This window comes from Saimiri boliviensis, chromosome 2 (assembly GCF_048565385.1).
Source record: "Saimiri boliviensis isolate mSaiBol1 chromosome 2, mSaiBol1.pri, whole genome shotgun sequence".
Lineage (NCBI taxonomy): Eukaryota > Metazoa > Chordata > Mammalia > Primates > Cebidae > Saimiri > Saimiri boliviensis.
The window spans coordinates 35,874,834-35,899,169 of record NC_133450.1 but is presented as its reverse complement, the minus strand read 5'-3'; the positions used below and the strand labels follow the sequence as shown (position 1 = coordinate 35,899,169).

At 43.4% G+C, this 24,336-nt stretch overlaps 2 protein-coding genes across 2 annotated transcripts in view; one reads left to right on the top strand and one right to left on the bottom strand.

Moving 5' to 3' along the window:
• The window catches only part of ZFYVE26 (zinc finger FYVE-type containing 26), a 72,851-nt gene extending 51,051 nt beyond the window's left edge, over positions 1–21,800 (bottom strand). The window contains exons 1-12 of the mRNA XM_039469164.2: positions 21,720–21,800; positions 20,955–21,231; positions 18,233–18,311; positions 12,813–12,902; positions 11,029–11,554; positions 9,237–9,367; positions 7,842–8,006; positions 7,619–7,707; positions 6,523–6,686; positions 4,499–4,702; positions 2,248–2,856; positions 1,907–1,990 (exon numbers count right to left, since the gene is read on the bottom strand). Coding sequence (XP_039325098.1) covers positions 1,907–1,990; positions 2,248–2,856; positions 4,499–4,702; positions 6,523–6,686; positions 7,619–7,707; positions 7,842–8,006; positions 9,237–9,367; positions 11,029–11,554; positions 12,813–12,902; positions 18,233–18,311; positions 20,955–21,148 — 2,335 coding nt within the window. The 5' untranslated portion in view covers positions 21,149–21,231; positions 21,720–21,800. The remainder of the gene's footprint in view (positions 1–1,906; positions 1,991–2,247; positions 2,857–4,498; positions 4,703–6,522; positions 6,687–7,618; positions 7,708–7,841; positions 8,007–9,236; positions 9,368–11,028; positions 11,555–12,812; positions 12,903–18,232; positions 18,312–20,954; positions 21,232–21,719) is intronic.
• Positions 21,801–21,921: 121 nt separating this feature from the next.
• Positions 21,922–24,336, top strand: part of RAD51B (RAD51 paralog B) — a 747,205-nt gene continuing 744,790 nt past the window's right edge. The window contains exon 1 of the transcript XR_012516151.1: positions 21,922–22,022. The gene's annotated coding sequence lies outside the window, so the exon portion shown is untranslated. The remainder of the gene's footprint in view (positions 22,023–24,336) is intronic.

Here is a 24,336-nt window from a genome sequence, read left to right as displayed (position 1 = left end):
AGAAAAGCCCATAAGCAGAATAAAAAGACAAAATAGAGAAAAATATGATGATAAAGTATTTTCCTTAATGTATAAAGAGCTTTCTACAATTCAACAAGAAATTCCTAAAAGAAAAATGGACCTTAGACACTAGCCAGTTTACAGAAAAATATAAATAACCAATAAATATACGAAAAGATATTCAATCTCAAACTAAAAAAAAAAAAAAAAATACTACTAAAGCAAGAAGACATCATTATTTTATCACCCATACTGGTGAAGGCTTTAAAAAATCTAATACAACTGACTGATGAGAGTATGTTCAAATAGGTAATCACATATAGCTTGCAGAACTATAAATCACAGGAGGGAGAGAAGGATGGAGAGAGGGTGGTTAATGAATACAAAATCAGAGCTAGATAGGGATCAGTTCTGCTGTTCTGTAGCAGTGCAGGATGAATACGGTTAACTATAATCTATTATATATTCTCAAAGAGCTAGAAAAAAGGATTTTTTTTTTTTTGAGATGGAGTCTCACTCTGTTACCCAGACTGGAGTACAGTGGCACGATCTCAGCTCACTGCAACCTCTGCCTCATAGGTTCAAGAGATACTCCTGCCTCAGCCTCCTGAGCTTGGCATCCGCCACCACACCCAGCAAACATTTGTATTTTTAGTAAAGACAGGGATTCGCTATGTTGGCCAGCCTGGTCTTGAACTCCTTACCCAAGTGATCCATCTGCCTTGGCCACCCAGAATGTCGGGATTACAGGTATGAGCCACAGTGCCCGGCCGAAGAAAGGATTTTGAATGTTCACAACACAAGGAAATGACAAATGTTAGAGGTGATGGATAAATATTACTCCAATTTGGTCATTACACATTTTATAAACATACTGAAATATCACTGTGTATCCCATAAATATGTACAATTATTATACGCCAACTAAAAATAAAAGGGCAGCCGCACACAGTGGCCCATGCCTGTAATTCTAACACTTTGGGAAGCCGAGAAGAGTGGATCACTTGAGGTCAGGAGTTCAAGATCAGCTTGGCCAACATGGCAAAACCCTATCTCTACTAAAAATACAAACATAAGCTGGGCATGGTGGTGCGCACCTGTAATCCCAGCTACTCAGGAGGCTGAGGCACGAGAATTTCTTGAACCCAGGAGGCAGAGGTTGTAGTAAGCTGAGATCATGCCACTGTACTCCATCCTGGGCAACTGAGCAAGATGCCATCTTTAAAAAAAAAGAAAAGAAAAGAAAAAGTAAAAGGGAAAAAATAATAAGACCTTCTTCACAGTATTGTGAGGATTAAATAAGTTAGCAATTATAAGGAATGTAGAGCAGTATCTGGCATATAATAACTACTTAATATTAACTCTTACAGAAAAAAATATATATTGATCTACCTTATTTTTAAGGCAACTGGTTAATATCTATCTGTATTTTGTATCCACATACATCTGACCTAGTAATTCTGCTGCTAGGGGCTTATGCACAGACATGTACAAGGTTGTTTACTACAGCACTGTTTATAATAGTAAAAAACTTAAATGTCCATGAACAGGGTGTTTTTGACAATGGAACACTAGGAGTATTTAAAATGGTAAGTTAAAAAAGTCCTCAATTTACAGTATAATATATCGGTATATATAAAAGGATATCATTGAAAAAATCAAGCTGCAGTTCTCAATATATAGTATAATGCATGTGTATATATAAAAGAAAATACATGTTTGTATTGCATGGAAAATTTCTGGAAGGATACATAGGAAACTACTAATAAGGGTTACCTTGGGGGAGTGGGAATAGGATAATTTTACAACACTTGTTGTCTTTGACCATGTGCTGTTTCTTAAAGAGTATTAGACAAGTAACATTACACCACTTGCCCAGTGCATGGGAATGAGCTCTTGAGATTACCTGCCTGGCTCCTTCTTGTCCGACGACCCCGGCGGAGACTGGGGTGCCGTGGGGCAGGCCGGTATCTTCGGGAAGGTTGCTCCTCTGAAAGAGCAAACCCAATGGGACATATAGGAGAATGATCAACTTTGATTTGGACCCCTCTTGGCATAACAGGTAGGGGAAGGTTTGCACTAGGCTCTGAGACATGGAGCATACCCCAGTGTTCTGACACTCTTTGCCATGGTGATGATATGCCCTGAGTTATGGGGTGACTCCCATGTACTCCTAGCTCTCTCCCACATTCCTGGGATCTTTCTCTCTCCCCACCTTCTGGTCCCACCAGTTCATCCTCCTCTCACCTGAACGACGGTTGCTTGTCACCACCTTGTATCTCCACTGGGCCTCAGAGAGAACCTTGGAAAGTCGATGCAGGCGGCTCTGCAGTCCATCTCTGCTTCCGGAGCAGTTCTGACCTTCTTGCTTTGGCTTCTCAGGGAGGTTGCGGCTGCTGATCTCATCCAGTTGTTCTTGGAGAAGCCTGAGGAAGGCCCCTATTGCAAATTCATCAGCCAGAAATCCACTGATACCACTAGTAAAGTGCTTTAAGTCCAAAAAGCTGTGCCTATGAGGCACTGGGTAACTGTCTTTTGGCTCTGCCTTCAAACGGCTTGGCATTGTATAAGCAAGGCTCTTTGGGATTCCCAGGGAACCCCATTCTGACTTCCTTTCGGGATGTGCTATGTGCTGAGGGCTCTCTGATGGGGACCTCAAACCTGTGGGGCTCTTCCCCTCAATGTCATCATCCTCAGCATAGTCCTCAGGCAAGTGAGGCTCTGGGTGAAGATCAGCAGAGGTGATGAGGAGCAATGAGAAGATGTTTTCTAGAAGCTCCAGGCACAAAGAGTCAGGAATACTGCACAGATACTGTTGACACTTGGCCAGATAAGTTGAGAAGAGATTTGCAGCACCTACAAAAACATGTACAAGAGAAGAGGCCAGAGAAAGAGAAGACAGAATGCAAACATTAGAAACATTACCTCCCAGAGTCAGAGTCTCACAACTTTAGCTCATTTATTTATTTAATTCTAAAGGAACTGAGGTAACAGTGAGAAGAATAAGAGAGACTTCTTAGGCTGTCTCTTCATGATTTGCAGAAAGATTTTGCTATTCTAAAGGTACAGCTGGCCAGGCATGGTAGCTAATGCCTGTAATCCCAGAATTTAGGGAGGGTGAGGCAGGTGGATCACTTGAGCTCAGGAGTTTGAGACCAGGCCTGGCCAACATGATGAAACCCTGTCTCTACTAAAATACAAAAATTAACCAGGCATGGTGGCAGGTGCCTGTAATCCCAGCTACTTGGGAGGCCGAGACAGGAGAATCACTTGAACCCAGGAGGCAGAGGTTGCAGTGAGCTGAGATCACGCCACTGTACTCTAGCCTGGGTGATGGAGGGAGACTCTGTCTCAAAGAAAAAAAAAAGTACAGCTTACGGAAAGCTCATTATTTTGTATCTGCTTTGTAAATATTACATTGTTCCTCATCCCTGACAATGACTCCATATTTCACTTCCAGGAATGAAGGTAGCAGGCAGACCCTTTACTCTTCAATACTCTTTCCACTTATTTTTATACCGAAGATGATCATGGCTATGTAGATCTCTTAAGAAATCCTCAGTAGGCAAAAATGACCATGCTAAGAGGTAAAGGTCTATTCCAAAGCTAGAAGAGAGGGAAAACTGATCACTGGTCACAGAAGGCAAGTTAAGTAATTGTTAATTATTAAGAAAAATGAGAAAGAATAAGATGATTAGGTTGGTACTTTCCACATTGTAGGCTGTGACCTCTGAAATCACTTTAGAAGGCTACATTTAAAAAGATCAAACAGAGATTGGGCGCGGTGGCTTACGCCTGTAATCCCAGCAATTTGGGAGGCCGAGGCGGGTGGATCACAAGGTCAAGAGATCGAGACCATCTTGGTCAACATGGTGAAACCCCGTCTCTACTAAAAATACAAAAATTAGCTGGGCATGGTGGCGCGCGCCTGTAATCCCAGCTACTCAGGAGGCTGAGGCAGGAGAATTGCCTGAACCCAGGAGGCGGAGGTTGCGGTGAGCCGAGATCGCGCCATTGCACTCCAGTCTGGGTAACAAGAGTGAAACTCCGTCTCAAAAAAAAAAAAAAAAAAAAGATCAAATAGGAAAGAAAAATAATCCGGAGTGTGCTCTATGAAGTAAGCACTGTTTGTAAAATTTTGTTTCAGTTTATAGATCATATAAACACACATACATATGCAAACACACAAAGTTTTTACCTTGGTGCAAACTGGAGGAGGATATAAAATGCCATTTCTACTGTGAAATTAGTTTTTTAAAAAAGCAATTGAAAACACCCCACTAGGTGATCAGATTCTGTTAAAACTTAGGCAATCACTTGCTTTTCCCACGTCCCTTTGATTTACAGAGGCAGATAGATGGATGAGACTATTCCTGGGTGAAATAAAATTAAGATCATCACCCCACTCCCAATCTTGGTAGAAGAGAGTCAACACATAAGGCCCCTATTGGCATAGCTTGTTACTAGCTTATGTCAGGGATGGAGGGAAGTGCTGTACCTGGGGAGGAAAGAGAGTCATTCGCTGGCTCTGCAGCTGAAGCCAGGTCCTCACAGAGGCTGTCTTTGCAGTCCTGGCACTGAGAGTGCTGATGTGAGTTCACACAGAGGGCATAGATGGCATACTTCATCGCACAGAAGCCCTGGTAGAGTGTCAGGTTCTGAGACTGGCTCAGGTGCTCAGGGACTGCAGCATCAACTGCATCTGAATTACAGAGAGAAACAGGCTGAACTTGAGAGTTAATCCCTTCATGCTACAAGTATGCATGAAGCAAAGAGATGCTGTGCTGCACTTCGAGGTCCACCTATAGGTTCTTACCCTCTCTCCTTTCTGTTGGTCTGACTAGAGCTTTCCCTCTAGTCAGTATCAACTTTCAGTTCCCTCCTACACCTCCCTTCACCTCCCTTCTACATATCTCATGACTTCTACATGGCATTATTGCCCAGGGCCAGGACTTGCACCTAAGAGTCAGTGCCTCCTTAAATTTTGTACCTTAAATATCTCTCTTGCCTCACCTTATTTACAGCCTTATTATTGCCTCATTTTGCCTTTTCCAAATTCAAGTTCCAAGTATGCCCCAGTGGGTCCAGGGATCGGATTTAAAATACCGTATTCCTTTGGAGGACCTGTATACTTGCATGTAGGAGCAGATTTCCTATAGGAATAGGAACTCTGCTCTGGAAATCTGCTAAACAAGCTGCCTCTCTTTCCAGAAAAAACATGGAATCTAGTAACACTGGTTCTCCAATTAGTAGCAGGTACTTTTGAAAAGAAAAGCAACATCCAGGCTGCGAAACCTCAACTGCCATATAAGAAAGTTTGTGTCTCCCAAAGGTAAGTGTCTCTGACCTGTGTGGCAGGTTGTGACTATACAATGATACGTTTCTTAAGAACAGAAAGAAACGTATACATTCCACAATGTATACATGCATCAACACATCACGTTGTATTCCCAAAATAGATGCAATTATTATTAGTCAATTAAAAATAGGGTAACACTATGCAGGGTGTAGTGATAAGTGCCTGTAGTCCTACCTATTAGGAAGGCCGAGACAAGAGGATCATTTGACCACAGGAGATTGAGACTAGCTTGGGCAACATAGCAAGACTCCTTCTCAAAAACAAACAAACAAAAAAACCATGGTGAGAATTCATTTGAGAGAGGAGAGAAATAAGACAAAACTTAAAAAGAAAGAGCTTTTTAATGGGGTCTTGAACGTAAGCAAAGATCTTAGGTTAAAAGAAAATGCTTTGTTCCTGTTTCAGACAAGTCTTTCTTCTTTTTTTTTTTTTTTTTTGAGACACAGTCTCATTCTGTCACCCAGGCTGGAGTGCAGTGGCGTGATCTCAACTCACTGCAACCTCCAACTCCTGGGTTCAAGTGATTCTCCTGCCTCAGCCTCCTGAGTAGCTGGGATTACAGGCGCACACCACCACACTGGCTTATTTTTTTATTTTCAGTAGAGACGGGATTTCATCATGTTGGCCAGGCTGGTCTTGAACTCCTGACCTCAAGTGGTCCACCCAGCTCAGCCTCCCAAGGGTTGGGATTATAGGCATGAGTCACCACGCTGGGCCCAGGCAAGTCTTTCTTCTAAATTTCCTATCTGTTATATGTATATAAAATGGACATGAGAGAAAAGGCACAAAACATGCTATCAGAAAGCTTATAAAACATGAAATCACTCTCTGAGAATTTGTGTAAACACTGACTGACAATGCTGTGTACTCAGAGGGCAGTTCCTAATTCTGTTTCACTGGAATGAGGTTGTAGTGGTGCTTCCTGTGATGGTTCCACAAGGACAAGGAATGCAGGACCATGCTCATGGGATTCTCTACACCTCACCAAGAAAGAGGAGGGATGCCCTATATCCCATAGTCTGATTAGGACAAACATTTAGAGATCTGCTCACCACCTTCTTGTAAGATCTCAGCAATCACATGTAAATAAATCTCATGCTGGAAGAAACATGCAAAACTGTCCTAAGAGGAAATCCTGGCCAGGTCATTCCATCCCAACTTACCAGGTTCTTGCTGGGGGTTCTTGGCTGGCACCTTCTGTAAGAGCTTGAGAACATCTTCCTCCCTGAGGGCTGGAAGGTTTGTAAGGTGATGGATAGTGTAGAGCACTGAGTGGCTGTCTCCACCATGTAAATGACACAACAGATCTCTCTTTGGTATGGGGTTGCTGAAGGGGAAAGTCAGGAGGATGGAAGAGAAGCAGTTTATATTATTGCCTGAAGAAAGATCAATCTCCATTCCCTCTTGTTCTTCCTCTCTGGACCATAATGCCGCAAGTTTCACTTCCCCACAAACCAAATTTTAGTTGGTTTGGGTCCAAACATAGCATTTATTTATCCTCAGGGAATACATCTATCAAACCAGCTCTAGTTGTCTAGAAAGGACCTTTCTGGTCAGTAGGGTTTAGAAAGTGCCATGGATTGAATTCTCTAATTTCTACAGCCTTTCTAGCTTCAAACGAACACAAATTTTCTCTGGCTTTACCTTGAATAAGGGTCCCTTGCTACTTACCCCTCTGCCCACTGTACTTCACCAAGTGCTGGTGAAGTGGCTGAAGAACAAGAAAGAAACCTGGGTGTACGTTACGTTACCAGAGAAATGCAGGGCCTTATGCACAGTTCAGTAAACATTTGTTGAATAAGGGTGATCCAAGGTAACAGAAGGCTAAGAATGTGGGTGACATTATGAGCTGTGTGACTTTGGACAAGTTTTTCTACCTCTGGGCTTCAGTTGCCCAACTTTTACAATGAGGATAATTTTGGTATCTACCCCTAGGATTTTTGTGAGGCATAATTAAAATAATCCGCATAAAGGGCTTAGTGTAATGCCTGGCTTGTGCTAAGTGAACCGGAAGTGTGAGCTATTGTTCTTTTCGTTATTGTCATCTCAAAATTACCCTCTAGTTATGACCTGACGGCTATGGTGAAGGTAATAATTACTTGTGTTTCTTGGTTTAATAGCTGGAACAATTATTAGTGGCTGGCCAATATTGCTAGCTCAAAACATTTACGTGGAAGATGCCTTGAAATGGCCACACATGTGGAGCACAGGGTCAGCTGTGCCCCATGGTGGGCAGGTGCTGACTGCACAGGGCCATACCTGCTCTGCTGTATGCACCACTCCAGGACCTCCAGGTGAGCCCACAACCCATCACAGGCATCCCTGAGGAGCTCATCACAGCCTGGGTCCTATGTCAATATGGGAGAAGAAAGAGATGCTGACTCAGGCACCTGGGGTTACAGATTATGACTGATTTTAGGGCTCTGCATTCTGCTTCAGCCCAAAGCCCCACTTCCAGAGCAGCCTGAGTGCTGAGTGTTACCTGGGTCCTGTGCAGGGTCTGGAGCAGCCTCTTGGCTGACTCTAGGCTCTGGCAGTGTGTCCAGCCCAGGAGCACAAGCAGGCAACTGAGGGGCCTGAATTCTCTATCAAGTAGGCAGCCAAGATTTGGGAAGTCTTCTTCCTTCAACAATGTTAGTGCTGTTACCTGTAAGTCAAAGAAAGCTGTCAAAGGCAGCTCTGTGGGTAAGACAGAATGGGTACTAGCTTATTGCTCATTAGAGAAAGAAGTGTTTTAGTACAGCAGGGAGGTTTCTGACAACAACAGGAGTGGTTGGCCCGGCGCAGTGGCTCACACCTGTAATCCCAGCACCAAGCAGGCAGGTGGATTACCTGAGGGCAGGAGTTCAAGACCAGCCTGGCCAACATAGTGACACCCCATCTCTACTGAAAATACAAAATTAGCCGGCATGGTGGCACATGCCTGTAATCCCACCTAACCAGGAGTCTGAGGCAGGAGAATCGCTTGAACCCAAGAGGCGGAGGTTGCAATGAGCCAAGATCTTGCCACTCCAGCCTGGGTGACAAGAGCAAAACTCTGTTTCAAAAATAAAAAAACAGAAGTGGTGAACTGAGTAAGATAAATGTTTATGAAAACACTAGACTGGGGCCAGGCGCGGTGGCTCAAGCCTGTAATCCCAGCACTTTGGGAGGCTGTGGCGGGTGGATAACGAGGTCAAGAGAGCGAGACCATCCTGGTCAACAAGGTGAAACCTCGTCTCTACTAAAAATACAAAAAATTAGCTGGGCATGGTGGTGCGTGCCTGTAATCCCAGCTACTCAGGAGGCTGAGACAGGAGAATTGCCTGAACCCAGGAGGTGGAGGTTGCGGTGAGCCGAGATCGCGCCATTGCACTCCAGCCTGGGTAACAAGAGCGAAACTCCGTCTCAAAAAAAAAAAAAAAGCAAAAACACTAGACTGAGAGCTCCTTGAAGGCAGGGACTAACTTCTGTTGTAACTCCAGCTCCTATTACAGTATATGGCACATACGAAGAGAGTAATAAATATCTGCTGAATTAAATTGGAGTTTCGTTGCAATCTGGAAGGAAAAGGTTAAAGTAATTAAATTGTGCTGTCAGCTAGGCAACATATTGTTGCCACCGTCTTTTTTTCTTGCATCCTCCAGAAAGCACACACATATTCAACATTTTAGTTTCTGCCAAAGGACTGACGTAAAATGACTGCAACTCTAAGTATGAATGATACTGATTCTCAAAGCCTCCTTTCCCATGGGACTGTGGGAGGGACAAAACCAAATGACTCAACACTAATTAGACTGTTTTATGTTGGCTAAATGAGTGGGAGAGAAATGAGGAATGAAAAAGTCTGGGGAGAAACCCTAGGTACTTCTGTAATGAACAATTAAGCTTGACTTACCAGGATCTGCTCGAGGAAGTGTTTGCTGTTGTTCAGGCAGTAGAAATAGGCCACTTTCCAAGCCTGGGCTGGGTCAGGATTGGAGAACAGGGCTAGCATTGCCCGCTCGGGGTCTAGATGATCCGATGAGACTGAACATTAAACATCATGGTTATCAGGAAACCAAGACCACTCCTTTTTTTTTTTTTTTTTTTTTTTTTTTTGAGACAGAGTTTCGCTCTCGTTACCCAGGCTGGAGTGCAATGGCGCGATCTCGGCTCACCGCAACCTCCGCCTCCTGGGTTCAGGCAATTCTCCTGCCTCAGCCTCCTGAGTAGTTGGGATTACAGGCACGCGCCACCATGCCCAGCTAATTTTTTTGTATTTTTAGTAGAGACGGGGTTTCACCATGTTGACCAGGATAGTCTTGATCTCTTGACCTCGTGATCCACCCGCCTAGGCCTCCCAAAGTGCTGGGATTATAGGCTTGAGCCACCGCGCCCGGCAGAAGACCTCTTCTTTTCTAAGCTAGACCCCATTTGAACAACCAAGTGATATGAGAGTTTCCTCTTTTAAAACCTTAGGCTGGCGCCGGGCGCGGTGGCTCAAGCCTGTAATCCCAACACTTTGGGAGGCCGAGGCGGGTGGATCACGAGGTCAAGAGATCGAGACCATCCTGGTCAACATGGTGAAACCCCGTCTCTACTAAAGGTGCAAAAAATTAGCTGGGCATGGCGGCGTGTGCCTGTAATCCCAGCTACTCCGGAGGCTGAGGCAGGAGAATTGCCTGAACCCAGGAGGCGGAGGTTGCGGTGAGCCGAGATCCCGCCATTGCACTCCAGCCTGGGTAACAAGAGCGAAACTCCGTCTCAAAAAAAAAAAAAAAAAAAACAAAAAAACACCTTAGGCTGGGCTTTCCGTACTTTATCTTAAAGAGTTTTTACTTCTTTGGGGAGTTTCTGAAAAGCTTTTTCCTATATTGCTACTACTTTTTTTCTTCTCATCACCTCCATCTTACACTAGAAAACATGTTGGTTTTTTTTTTTTTTTGAGATAGGGTCTCACTCTGTCACGCAGGCTGGAATACAGTGGTGCAAACATGGCTAACTGCCTCAATCTCCTGAACTCAGTGATCTTCCTGCCTCAGCCTTCTGAGTAATTTGGACCACAGGTATGTGCCACCAAGACTGGCTAATTAAAAAATTTTTTCTGGTGCCGGGCGCAGTGGCTCAAGCCTGTAATCCCAGCACTTTGGGAGGCCGAGGCGGGTGGATCACGAGGTCGAGAGATCGAGACCATCCTGGTCAACATGGTGAAACCCCGTCTCTACTAAAAATACAAAAAAAAATTAGCTGGGCATGGTGGCGTGTGCCTGTAATCCCAGCTACTCAGGAGGCTGAGGCAGCAGAATTGCCTGAACCCAGAAGGCGGAGGTTGCGGTGAGCCGAGATCGCGCCATTGCACTCCAGCCTGGGCAACAAGAGCGAAACTCCGTCTCAGAAAAAAAAAAAAAAAAAAAAAAAAAAAAAAAAATTTTTTTGTAGAGATGAGAACTCACTATGTTGCAGAGGCTGGTCTCAAACTCCTGGCCTCACATGATCCTCCTTGCCTTGGCCTCCCAAAGTGCTAGGATTATAGGTCTGAGCCACTATGCCAGGCCTGTACTTTTACAAAAGAGCATCACACCCATTTTTGCTTAGCCTCCTCTATTAGATGTCCTAAGCAACCTGGAAGGCACGAGTCTAGAGACTCCAGTGAGGCTGGGCATACTGGGATTACTGAAACTAAAGGAGTAGCAGCAGAGGGAACACACCTTTTCCAGAGGCTGTAGTCCTCGATGGCTTTTCTGTGACCTTCTCTGCATAGGTATGGCCGTACAGGGACACCAGGCCCCGGCTGGACTTGTGCAGCAGGCAGCTGAGCACCCGCTCCTCCCGCAGGGGACTCCCCTCAGTCCTGCAGGCCTCTAGTAGTTCCTCACACAGAAGACGCAGCTCAGCCCCAAATGGTTCTGCAGGGCAACGCAGCGTCTGCAGGGCTGCATAGATGGCATCAACTACCCCAGGGGTTGCTGCTGAATCAGGGCCCTGCAAAGCCCGCAATGCCTTTCGAATGAGGTCCACCAGTGCATTCTGCAGAGGCCAATGACAGAGGCTAGTGCCATCATTCTCCCCAAGCAGGAGCTCCAGCAGGGCCTGTGCTGGCTGGGGAGACTGCCTCAGAAGATCCCAGAGCACAGAGACAGCTTCGGAGCTGAGACGAGGAGTCCAGCTCTCCCTCCTTGGATTTCCGTCAGGCACGGGGCCTGTTGCACCTTGTGTTAAGGTCTCATACAGCTCCTAAATAGAGGATGAAGAGAGGGATGGGTGGTGGGGATGTTATCACTTGTGTGCTCTTTTTTGGCTTATTTATGTAACAGTAGCAGTAGCAAAACTTCTGTAGTGGTTACTATGTGTCAGACACTGTTCTAAGGCCCTTTACACAGAAAAATCAAATTAATCCTTACAATAGTCTTCAGAGGAAGACACTACTAGTAATCCTATTTTATAGATGAGGACATGGAGGCTGGGAGAGATGGACTCAATTGCCCAGGGCCTCCATGCTCAAGCTAGTCCCACCTCACCACCTCCAAAATGTGTACTGTGATGTGAATCAAGGTCTGCCAACTCACAGACCAGGTAAGACATTATACCCATCTAAAGGCATTTACATTCAATTTTTAAAAGAACATCATTTTTTAATCCTTGAACTAAATCCTAGCCATGCTTTTAGTCCATTCATTAACCTTCCATAAAACCTTCTTCAGTACCTCTAACCCATACAACTTCAATGTACTTAAAATTAGTACCATATGATTTAACACATAATTGTGCACATTTTAGTACTTCTTCCTCAGTTACCTAAAAGCAAGAACCTCTAGAGCCTGTCCTCTGTTTGTAGGGTGAGGATACAGGGAGAGAAGGGGGTGAGAACTAGGTTATTCCCCACACTTGAGCATCATGCCTGTAGATGGCATTGAATGATGCCTCTTCATTAACTGCCTCAGAGAAGGACTGCAAGACTATGAGTCCTTTACCTAATACAAGTGAAAGTTCCTCTCTTAAATCCTACTGTAAATATGTATTTAACTAACTGGTGGCAGGGTCATTAAGAATATAAGTACTGGGCCTCAGAATATATACATATCAGGCACTAAAGTAGTAACTGATACATGCTGTAAAGATATAATTAAGACTTAGTTTGAATCTGTCCCTAGAAAGTTGTTATGAGAATTAACACTAACACATTCAGTGAACCTGTTACAGAAAAGATAGTCCACAAATATTAGTTCCTTGTTCCCTTCATATTCCCTATTATCTACTAATAAATCTTTAATTCCCAGATATACTTAGCATTTCTGGACAACCACCTCAAGAATTCTAAAATTATGTAAGTTTACCCTAACTCTAAACTCTCCTCCAAGGAGCTTCTGTGTTGCCTTGCCTGAGAACAAAGTATAGTCAACATCTTGGACACCTCTCTTTATTGGGTCCCTGGAAGCTGAGCTGCTTGAGTGACTGTCAACCCTAGGCAAATGGCACCAGTGCCCTCTCTCACCTTGAGGATATTCTCTGGAATGTCACCTTGGAGGTCTTCTGACAATAAAAGAAACTCAAGCTTTCTCCGGAAAACAACCGGGAGTAACTTCTAGAAGAATCATAAGAAGGAAGAATAGAAATTAGATATATATGTTTTAGTTAACAAATTATAATTAAATATTTCTGTACAGTTATTCAGTTAGTCTTATTTCTGCTATTTCTCTAAGATAAAGTACTCTTTTTTTTTTTTTTTTTTTTTTTTGAGACAGAGTCTTACTCTGTTGCCCAGGCTGGAGAGCAGTGGCATGATTTTAGCTCACTGCAACCTCCACTTCCCAGGTTCAAGTGATTCTCGTGCCTCAGCCTCCTGAGTAGCTGGGATTACAGGTATGCACCACCATGCCCAGCTAATTTTTGTATTTTTAGTAGAGACAGGGTATTACCATGTTGGCCAGGCTGGTCTGGAACTCCTGACCTCAAGTGACCCACTCACCTTGGCCTCCCAAAGTGCTAGGATTACAGATGTGAGCCACCATGCCTGGCCTCTCTAAGATAAAGTACTTTTTTTTTTTTTTTTTTTTTTTGAGACGGAGTTTCACTCTTGTTACCCAGGCTGGAGTGCAATGGCACGATCTCAGCTCACCGCAACCTCCGCCTCCTGGGTTCAGGCAATTCTCCTGCCTCAGCCTCCTGAGTAGCTGGGATTACAGGCACGCGCCACCATGCCCAGCTAATTTTTTGTATTTTTAGTAGAGACAGGGTTTCACCATGTTGACCAGGATGGTCTCGATCTCTCGACCTCGTGATCCACCCGCCTCGGCTTCCCAAAGTGCTGGGATTACAGGCTTGAGCCACCGCGCCTGGCCGATAAAGTACTTTTAAACACGACATTCCTGGATATGTTTTCAGGTACCATTCTTTAAAAACAAAAATAGCTGAACTTGGACATACGCCTCTCTTTTGGGACGGAGTTTCACTCTTGTTACCCAGGCTGGAGTGCAATGGCGCGATCTCGGCTCGCCGCAACCTCCGCCTTCCGGGTTCAGGCAATTCTCCTGCCTCAGCCTCCTGAGTAGCTGGGATTACAGGCACGTGCCACCATGCTCAGCTAATTTTTTGTATTTTTAGTAGAGACGGGGTTTCACCATGTTAACCAGGATGGTCTCGATCTCTCGACCTCGTGATCCACCCGCCTCGGCCTCCCAAAGTGCTGGGATTACAGGCTTGAGCCACCGCGCCCGGCTTTCCTCTCTTAAAAACTAATATTTAAAGCCTGCAGTGATAAGCCGTAAGTACCAAGATTTGTTCATTTTATTGACTTTGTCACTTGAGGGCTTTCTCCAAGAATCTTCCTTGCTGTGTTCAAAATACTCAGCTGTGGGTAAGTCTCGGAGAGTATGGCCCACATGATCCTCTTTTGGTCCAAACCACTGTTTTTGTGATTCACTATCTGCTGAGTTTCAGTGAAAGAAGAACAACAGTAAAGGGGCAGAAATTCAATGTTTATTAAACACTTATTATATGCTGGTACCTTGCAGGTACTGTGTGCCCTATTTTATTATCACATTTAATTTCCAAATCAAACCCGTGGCACATAGTTATATATTTTTTGCAAACAATCTTTACTAGAGGCAAAATGGTTAGGAAGTATTTTTCCAATTTTTACAAGGCGATCCAGGTGTTTGTTAATGAGATATGCCATCAGAGGTCTAATGCATAGAGAGAAAGACTCTGACTTCTCCTGCGCCTGCTTGTTTGGCAATAACTTATCTTCACCTGGTCCCTAACACGCAAATTGGAGTCTCCCTTTCTCCAGACACAAATAAAAATAAGAAGAGCCTGAGACTAATCCTGACAAACACTAAGTTACATATGAGACATCTGTCAATCCTGCTTCTGGTTAAAGCTTCCCACAGATGAGTTTTATTGGAAGGCAAGGAACACCTGCAGTTCTATGTGTGTGGGTGCACGTGCGTGAGGAGAGTTTAGAGCACAGACCTATCTCCATTCATGTACTGTTCATCACATCGGAGGCTAACATGACCTCATATGTTCTTGGTCTTATTTATTCTAACCCTGTGCTTCTCTAATATGTGCACCAAGGCCATGTGAATGCTTGTCTAATGCCTATGATTGGAAGTTGGTGGATAAAATTCACACTGGGAAGCTGAGGAATAGTGCTTCCATTGAGGACTAACAGAAAAGAATAGGTAAGATATCTAGGACAGCAGGTCCTTAATAGTCTGGCTAAGATTTTATCTAGAATCCTAAAGACTGGGTAGATTATACTTATTTTACTGCTGAAACTACTTTAAACATATTCAGGATCATGAATGACTAACATTTATCTTCCTAAAATAGGCAAGAATTTGCTCAGCGTTTCTAGGCACGGGTTTTCTTTTCTTTTTTTTTTTTTTTGAGACGGAGTTTCGCTCTTGTTGCCTAGGCTGGGGTGCAATGGCGCAATCTCGGCTCACCGCAACCTCCACCTCCTGGGTTCAGGCAATTCTCCTGCCTCAGCCTCCTGAATAGCTGGGATTACAGGCACACACCACCATGCCCAGCTAATTTTTTGTATTTTTAGTAGAGATGGGGTTTCACCATGTTGACCAGGATGGTCTCGATCTCTTGACCTTGTGATCCACCCACCTCAACCTCCCAAAGTGCTGGGATTACAGGCTTGAGCCACTGCGCCCGGCCTAAGCACGTGTTTTCTTACTATAAGAACAAGGCATGTTCAATGCAGAAAAATTAAATATACAAATAAGTAAACTATGTTATATATATATAAAATAGATATATGTCCAGTTAGTCTTATTTCTGCTATTTCTCTAAGATAAAGTACTTTATCTTAAAGAGATATATAATATATGTATATTTTAGAGTGCAATATAATATATATAACATACATTAGTTTGCTTATTTATCTAATTTTATAGTTTTAATTTGTATATTCTATATGAAATATATATGCATCACATATGAAATTTATTATCTATAACATGAAATATATGATATATAACATGTTTTATATATGAAATATATAACATATATATAAATATATAACATATATATGAAATATATAACATATATAGGAAATATATAACACTTATATATGAAATATATATTTTATATATATTCTCACTGAAGAACAATTATTAAAATTGTAGTTTAAGGCCATTCAGACCATTTTCTATGCACATCTCTATGCATGTATACTAAATGTACTTTTTTCTAAACCGCCTTTTTTCCTATACAGCAGACCATGAGCACACTATGTTACTGAAAACTCATTTGCCAAATACTTTTGAATACTGGCGTAGCATTTTACGTATAGATACACTTCCCTTTAGTAACTTGTCCTATATTGTGGACATGGAATTTGTTTCCAGTTTTCCTCTAATAGAAGTGGCATAGAAGTGAACATTTTTGTAGTGAAATCTTTGTATACATGCTTAGACATGTAGAGATAATTCCCTGCAAGATTAAAAGGCAGAAGGCAAAAACGAATGGAGGAAAGGAAAAATAGAACGACTATTTCATCTAACAATTAAAAGGGAAGCTTTTGGCAAAAGGTGGGAGCCTGGAAAAGGACAGGCAGCCAGTAAATTCCTAGATGATGAAGGGACCTTCAGGATATGGCTGGACTTGGAAAACTACCCCCAAAATTCATTGGATGCCATGGTCCTTATATCATTTTAAAATTCTATGAGGAACTAAAACAGTCCTGCAACTGTTTAAATAAGCAAGTCATTGAAGCTTTAAAGACCAAACGATCTGTGAAGCTGGAAGAAACAAGAACAGGAAGTGGAATCCATCTCCTGACATAGTTGAGCAACTGCCTAGAAAATAAGCAACCAAGCAGACATAAAGTAAACAAATAGTCTCTACTGAGGGGAAAGTTAATTTGATTTGACAAATTCCATGTTTGTACTGGAGAGATCCTTAATCAGTAACAATCATTCTTTCTCTTTGAAGATACTATTGTAACTATAGTGTTACTATTTTAGCTCAAGTTTTCTCTTTTGAATCTGAAACTATAGCCAACTCTTAATCATCCTGGGTTTTGTTATTTTTCAATCTTGCTTTTCTTTCTTCTCCCTCCTACTACTCTTTTTGTCTCTTTTCTTTCCTAGACAGCTGGATGAAGCCTGGATAAGAGATATATTCAGATTAGCAATTTCTGTTACTTTTGGACAGCTATGTAAAGGATAAATATCACACAAAAATGGAACTAAAGACAAAATTCATTCTGGTGACTGAGAGGAACAAAATTTTTTTAAATAGGCTAAATTATAGACATTTCAAAAGTAGAATTTGTGAGGCTGGGTGCAGTGGCTCACGTCTGCAAACCTACCAAGAGGTAGGCCTACCTTTGGGAGGCCAAGACAGGAGGATCAGCTGAGGTCGGGAGTTCGAGACCAGCCTGATCAACATGGAGAAACCCCATCTCAACTAAAAATACAAGATTAGCCAGGCTTGGTGGTGCATGCCTGTAATCCCAGCTACTTGGGAGGCTGAGGCAGGACAATCACTTGAACCAGGGAGTAAGAGGTGGCAGTGAGCCGAGCTTGTGCCATTGCACTCCAGCCTGGGCAGCAAGAGCAAAAATCCGACTCAAAAAGCAAAGAAAAGTAGAATTTGTGGTTTCTTAGTTTTAAGTCCATCTGGGCTGAAAAAAAAAAAAGTAATGTTAAAGTGGAAAAAGCAGAGGATTGGGGTCAGATTTGGTTTCAGCACCAGTTCTGTCAACTAACTTTATGGTGTGTCCTTGGGTTAGCATTTTGAAGTTAGAGGTTCTCACTTAAATCTCAAAGTCTGAGGTTCAATATGAAATTATCTCTGATAAATTCTTTTATCAATATCCATTTCTGAGAATTAACACATACTTCTAAAAGGGGTTTTAATGGAAACTTATCTTTAAAAACAAGTAATTCCTTACCAGTTTTTTCACTATTAATTTGCTTACTTGTTTTTATATTTGATAATTTTCAGTTCAATTCATGTGAATTATTACACTACAAATTAATGGAACTTAAATCTATGAGATTTCATGGAATTCAACTAGTTAAAATAAGATGTTTTGGGGGAAAAAAAAAAAAACAAGTTTCAGCTCAGCCCATTCTCTATTACTTAAATGTTGAATAGATCCAAATGTTACAGGTTCATATTTTATTTGCTATTTTGTGTCTTTCACTGAGTTCCCAAAAGTTCTCTTTAGGCACAAGACTCACTGTGGTATTTAACAAATGTTATTATATGTCAGTGTATGTTAGCACATTAATGAATGAATTTAGGTAAGGAGACAGCAATAAAAATTTAAGCCATTCTGAGAATAAGTATGATGAATTTGATACAGAACGTAACCGACAGAAGGGAAATCCCACAACTACTTTGAAGTCCTGGCCTCAGGAGAAAATTTAATATAAACCTACTTACCTTTTCCTGGGCTAACCATTTCTCCAATACAAGAAGCCAGACCCAGGCTAATCTTTGAGGGTTAATGTCCTGCCCACATCTGAAAAAGGTGAAAGGAAAGACTTGTAAAAAAGAGGTTCTACTGATCTTTCATCTTTTGTTATCCAAGACAGATTTCATAGTTCATTCTGTTTTAAACCTGACCAGGCAAGACACTGTCCTAATGAGATATTTTTAAATGTATATGACAGTTCAATAAAACACTGGCCAACAATGATAAAACACCATCTCTACAAAAAATATAAAAATTAGCCAGGTGTGGTGACAGGCGCCTGTAGTCCCAGCTACTCAGGAGGCTGAACCCAGGAGGCAGAGGTTGCACTGAGCATAGATCACACCACTGTACTCCAGCCTGGGCAACAGAGCAAGACTCTGTCTTCAAAACAAAAAAACGTTAGAACCAGAACAAGCTAGGAACTTTCATAAAAAGCCTCAATCTCACCTCTACCTCCCTATCTTAGTTTACAACAAAACAATATTATAGAGAAAACCGTAATAGCTAATACTGTCTAAAGCAGGCGTCCCCAAACTACGGCCCGTGGGCCGCATGCGGCCCCCTGAGGCCATTTATCCAGCCCCACACCGCACTTCAGGAAGGGGTACCTCTTTCATTGGTGGTCAGTGAGAGGAGCACAGTATGTGGCGGCCCTCCAATGGTCTGAGGGACAGTGAACTGGCCCCGTGTAAAAAGTTTGGGGACACCTGGTCTAAAGCATATTCTTGAATACAGAAACTGAATCAGAAGCTCTTAAAAAAGGAACTTCATATAGTTTTATTTTTAACTATATGCTAAAAACAGGACTTTAGGAATTCATAAGCCTTTCTTTGAAGTTAGGAATTTAGATAATAACTGGCTAGCTCTCAAATTAAAGGAGAAAAAGAAAACGAAGAGATCACTTACTTTTCTCCATTGTATATGTGCTAATAAAATATGTAAAGAGGTGCCGGGCGCGGTGGCTCACGCCTATAATCCCAGCACTTTGGGAGGCCAACGTGGGTGGATCACGAGGTCAAGAGAGCAAGACCATCCTGGTCAACATGGTGAAACCTCGTCTCTACTAAAAATACAAAAAAATTAGCTGGGCATGGTGGCGTGTGCCTGTAATCCCAGCTACTCGGGAGGCTGAGGCAGGAGAATTGCTTGAACCCAGGAGGCGGAGGTTGCGGTGAGCCAAGATTGTGCCATTGCACTCCAGCCTGGGTGACAAGAGCCAAACTCTGTCTCAAAAATAAAAAAAAAATTTAAAGAGTACAGCATAACAGTCAAAGGAAGGAAAAACCAAGGAAAGAGTTAAAACAGTACATTTGACTCCTATATCACTCGTGGTTACTAGCATCACCAGGAGGAACTTAATTGAAAATCTATGCCGGGCGCGGTGGCTCAAGCCTGTAATCCCAGCACTTTGGGAGGCCGAGGCGGGTGGATCACAAGGTCAAGAGAACCAGACCATCCTGGTCAACATGGTGAAACCCCGTCTCTACTAAAAATACAAAAAATTAGCTGGGCGTGGTGGTGCGTGCCTGTAATCCCAGCTACTCAGGAGGCTGAGGCAGGAGAATTGCCTGAACCCAGGAGGCGGAGGTTGCGGTGAGCCGAGATCGCGCCATTGCACTCCAGCCTGGGTAACAAGAGCGAAAACTCCGTCTCAAAAAAAAAAAAAAAAAAGAAAGAAAATCTAGGATAGAGAACTGTGGTTGCCAGGGAACAAGGAGGAGTTGTTGTATAAATACAAACAGGTAGCTAGCACCAAGGAGTGAGGGAGTTCTTCTGTGGTGATGGAACAGTTCTTTTTTTTTTTTTTTTTGAGACAGTTTTGCTCTTGTTACCCAGGCTGGAGTGCAATGGCGCGATCTCGGCTCACCGCAACCTCCGCCTCCTGGGTTCAGGCAATTCTCCTGCCTCAGCCTCCTGAGTAGCTGGGATTACAGGCACGCACCACCATGCCCAGCTAATTTTTTGTATTTTTAGTAGAGACGGGGTTTCACCATGTTGACCAGGATGGTCTCGATCTCTTGACCTCGTGATCCACCCGCCTCGGCCTCCCAAAGTGCTGGGATTACAGGCTTGAGCCACCGCGCCTGGCCCCGATGGAACAGTTCTGATCCCTATTACGGTGGTATTACATGAATCTACACATGGATAAAACTGCATAAAACAACAAATGAAAAAATGAAGGCAGATTAAGAAAATGCTGAAAACCAAAGTCTGTAGTGTCATTAAGAGAAATGTACCAATGTCGTCAATGTTTTGATATTGTACTACAGCTGCATGAGACATCACCATTGGGGGAAACTGGGAAAAGAATACACTGGACTTCATATTCTGGCAACTTCTTGTGAGACTATGGCAACTTCTTGTGACACTATAATTATTTCAAAATAAAAAGTTTTAAGTAAAGCTACAACAATATCTTCAATCTCATAAGCAAGAAGAGTGCAGGGTTTGCTTTTTTGGAGGTAAAGAAGATAGTTTTCAACGCAATTCCACCATCTATATTAACGAGGATAAACAAGAAACCGCAGTTTCAGGCACACGTTGGTGGCCAGGTAGTTGCAGATGATAATCTAAAGCCAGTATTGACTAAGTAATGAGTGTATACCACAGAGGTAAAATTTCAGAGCACGTGTGAATAAGAATAAGCCTCTGCTTATTCTTCAGAGGGTAGGAAAAGAGACTCCTTACCTCAGCAGATTTGGACACACCACCAATGCCTGAAGTATGTCTTCTACCCTCTTTGGAATGTCCCCTTGTCCCTCGTGTAGCTGAGGTACACATGCCTGTGCCAGCTCCCATTCTCCCCTCCGTAGACATTCACAGAAAAATCCAAAAAGCTGCTTCTGGGAAGCAGCTTCCTCTTTTCCAAATGGATGATTCATTTTCCCAGCACAGAGTGCAGGGAGATACAAAGAGATGACTTACGCCGAACACATTCTCAATGTTCTCATTCGCGGAATATCTCCTAGAAACAACACACACACCAGTGAGAAGAAACAGAAGGCACTGTATTAAGACAGAGCAGCAACTACTGGCCCGTCTGGGAAAGGCGGGACTTCACTTGCCGAAGCATCGTTTTAAGTTTAATTCGCCACGTTACTTTTTGAAAACACTTTCTCCGAGGGGCGGATCCCATCTCTTTACGCGATTCCTATATTTCACAATATTAGAAGTCATATTTGCCCCGGACGCAGACCCATAACTCTACGTCCTTATTCCCTGCTGAACTTTACGCCCAGCCCTGACTCCAAAATCCCCAGGTGGTCGCCTCCTCAAGGATGAGAAATTCAACAGGAACCTCTCTATTTTGAGCCCTCTGTTAAGGCAGAGACTGGAGATGAGGAGACGAATCCGTGTCAGACGTCGAAAGCAGTGCAGGGGTGGGACGCAAGGACGCTTCTTGCAGGGGTCGTGGAGAGGGGCCCCTGCCAATCAGGGGTGTCTACCACTCACCTGCTCCCGGCGCCCAAAGCAATAGAGCTCTCAGCGCAGCCATGTTTGAGCCGAGTCAGGTGACAGAACCCACTCCGAAAAGCGGTGGTGCGAACGACTGAAAGCCCCACTCCTATTGGCTCAAGGCAGGGAAGATGGAAATTAAGTGCCATTTTGGTTTGAGTCACGTGACGCCACCCCTCTGGGAGGAGGGAACGCTGGAAAGCTCGGAAAGAGGAAATCAGCCACCTGGCTGCGGACCGTCTCTCTTAATTGTGGCAGCTCCTGCACTCAATACTTTCCGTTCTCCATTCCGCCAAGCAGGTAGCGGGAAGAGCTGTGCCCCTGGATTTTTTTCCCCCCACTCTCTTTTCTCCTTAATATTTGAGGTCAACGTTTAGTGAACGCAAACCAGTGATGGTGTTTTGCCAGGAGCGGGGGATACTCAGAGCTAGGAGAACGGGGTTCTCCTCCATTATTATTCTTTCTACTGGGCTTATTTGTTCCGGAACTCTTAGGTCTGAATTTCCATATTCTTCTGCTTCACTGCATTCATTTATTTGCACATTTACCTGACAACTGTTAACTGAACTGTGTGCGAGGCTTTGTTTTATTTTTTTTAGAGACAGGGTCTCTGTCGCTGGAGTGCAGTGGAGTGATCTCGGCTCACTGCAACCTCGAATTTCCTAGATCAAGTAATCCTCAGCCTCGGCCTTCCTGTAAGGCGTGCGCCACTACACTGGGCTTAGGCCCTATTCTCTAAGTTGAGTAAATTGAGGTTCCTCTCCTTAAGGGAGGTGCAGGCCAAAAATTAGGATACAGTGGGCTAAATTATAAGATGGAAGTATGCATAAGAGATCAGAGAGCAAAGAATGAGCAAAGGTTTTTCGCAAACATAATAACCTGAAACCAAGTCTTTTTTTTTTTTTTTTTTTTTGAGACGGAGGCTCCCTCTGTCGCCCAGGCTGGAGTGCAATTGCGTGATCTCGGCTCATTACAACCTCTGCCTCTTAGGTTCAGGCCATTTTCCTGCCTTAGCCTCCTGAGAGCTGGGACAACAGGCGTGCGCCACCATGCCCGGCGAATTTTTGTATTTTTAGTAGAGACGGGGGTTTCTCTGTGTTGGTCAGGCTGGTCTCGAACTGCTGACCTCGTGGTCCACCTGCCTCGGCCTCCTGCTGAGATTACAGGTGTGAGCAACTGTGCCCGGCCTGAAACCAAGTCTTAAAAAGTATCGGTTTATTAGGTTTCCTCACCACAGCTGCTTTACACCAAGACTTCTGTTTGGTTTCTCTGGCGTTTATAAATCATAGACTATCAGGTTTCCTCAATATATGTTTCAGGTTTAGTAATTTCATTCAGCATTTCCCAAACTATTTCACCACCAAGGGGTGGTTAAAAAGAGCAAATTAAAACAAACAGAACGTTCTCGTCCAAAAACTCTTCTGCGATTGGTGGATTGTCCTCAATTCTTAAGAAAACATGCCTCTCTAGCTCATTAATTTATTTTTTAATTTTTATTTTTTTGAGGTAAGGTCTGACTCCTCACCTCAGCCTCTCAAGTACCTGGTATCACAGGTGCCCGCCATCATGCCAGGTTAATTTTTGTGTTTTCAGTAGAGACGAGGTTTTTGCCACGTTGGCCAGGCTGGTTTCAAACTCCTGAGCTCAAGTGATCCGCCCCCCTCAGTATCCCAAAGTGAAACCGCCTTTGCAAAATTATAACTGAGGAAATTATGACAGTGAAGGAAATCAAACCTAACCGATTCTGTCTTGCTAACCGTTAAGCTGTCCTTGTTCAGTCCTGGGCGTGGGCTGAACTAATTTTGGGAAGGAATTCAGTTCATGGTTTGATTGTGAAAGAAAATTGATAACAGCTCTTTCCGAAAAGACCCTTTCTTGCCTGGGCACCAGCCTGCCTTTGTAGGACTACCAGATTAACTATAAGATTAGAAATTACAGTTTAGGGGTCCTGCAGTCTCTGGCTCTAAGGGTCTGAATCTCCCCAAATTGCTCCTGGGGGTAATACCACTAGTGTAAGCACTAAGATCAGTGCTTGAGATATTTTGTAGACCCTGCACTCAGTTAATTAATTGACACCACCCAGACCAGTAATCTGGCCCAACCAGTTCTTCCATCACACCCAGGAACAGAAGACATTAAGAAAACCTCACTTCGACCCGTTATGATTCCATCTCCAACCTGACCAATCAGCACTCCTTACCTCTCAGGCCCCTACCAGCCAAATTATCGGTAAAAACTCTGATCCCCAAATGCTCATGGCAACTGATTTGAGTAATAAAACTCTGGTCTTCCGCACAGCTGGCTCTGCGTGAATTACTCTTTCTCAATTGCAATTCTCCTGTCCTAATAAATTGGTTTTGTCTAGGCAGCTGGCAAGGTGAACCCACTGGGCGGTTACAAAAGTGCTGGGATTCCAGGCGTGAGCCACCGCGCCCGGCCCCATTAAGCCATTTTTAAAAATGGTGATACAAAAAAGTATTTCCAAACAGAGTGTTCCCTTGCTTCATAGTCTCTTTGGTGTTGGTCCTCCAACAGATTTTGATAATCATTATATTGAGAAACTGCTTCAGATTCGACCTTTTAGGGGCTGATAACAGTGTTAACTACAATTCCC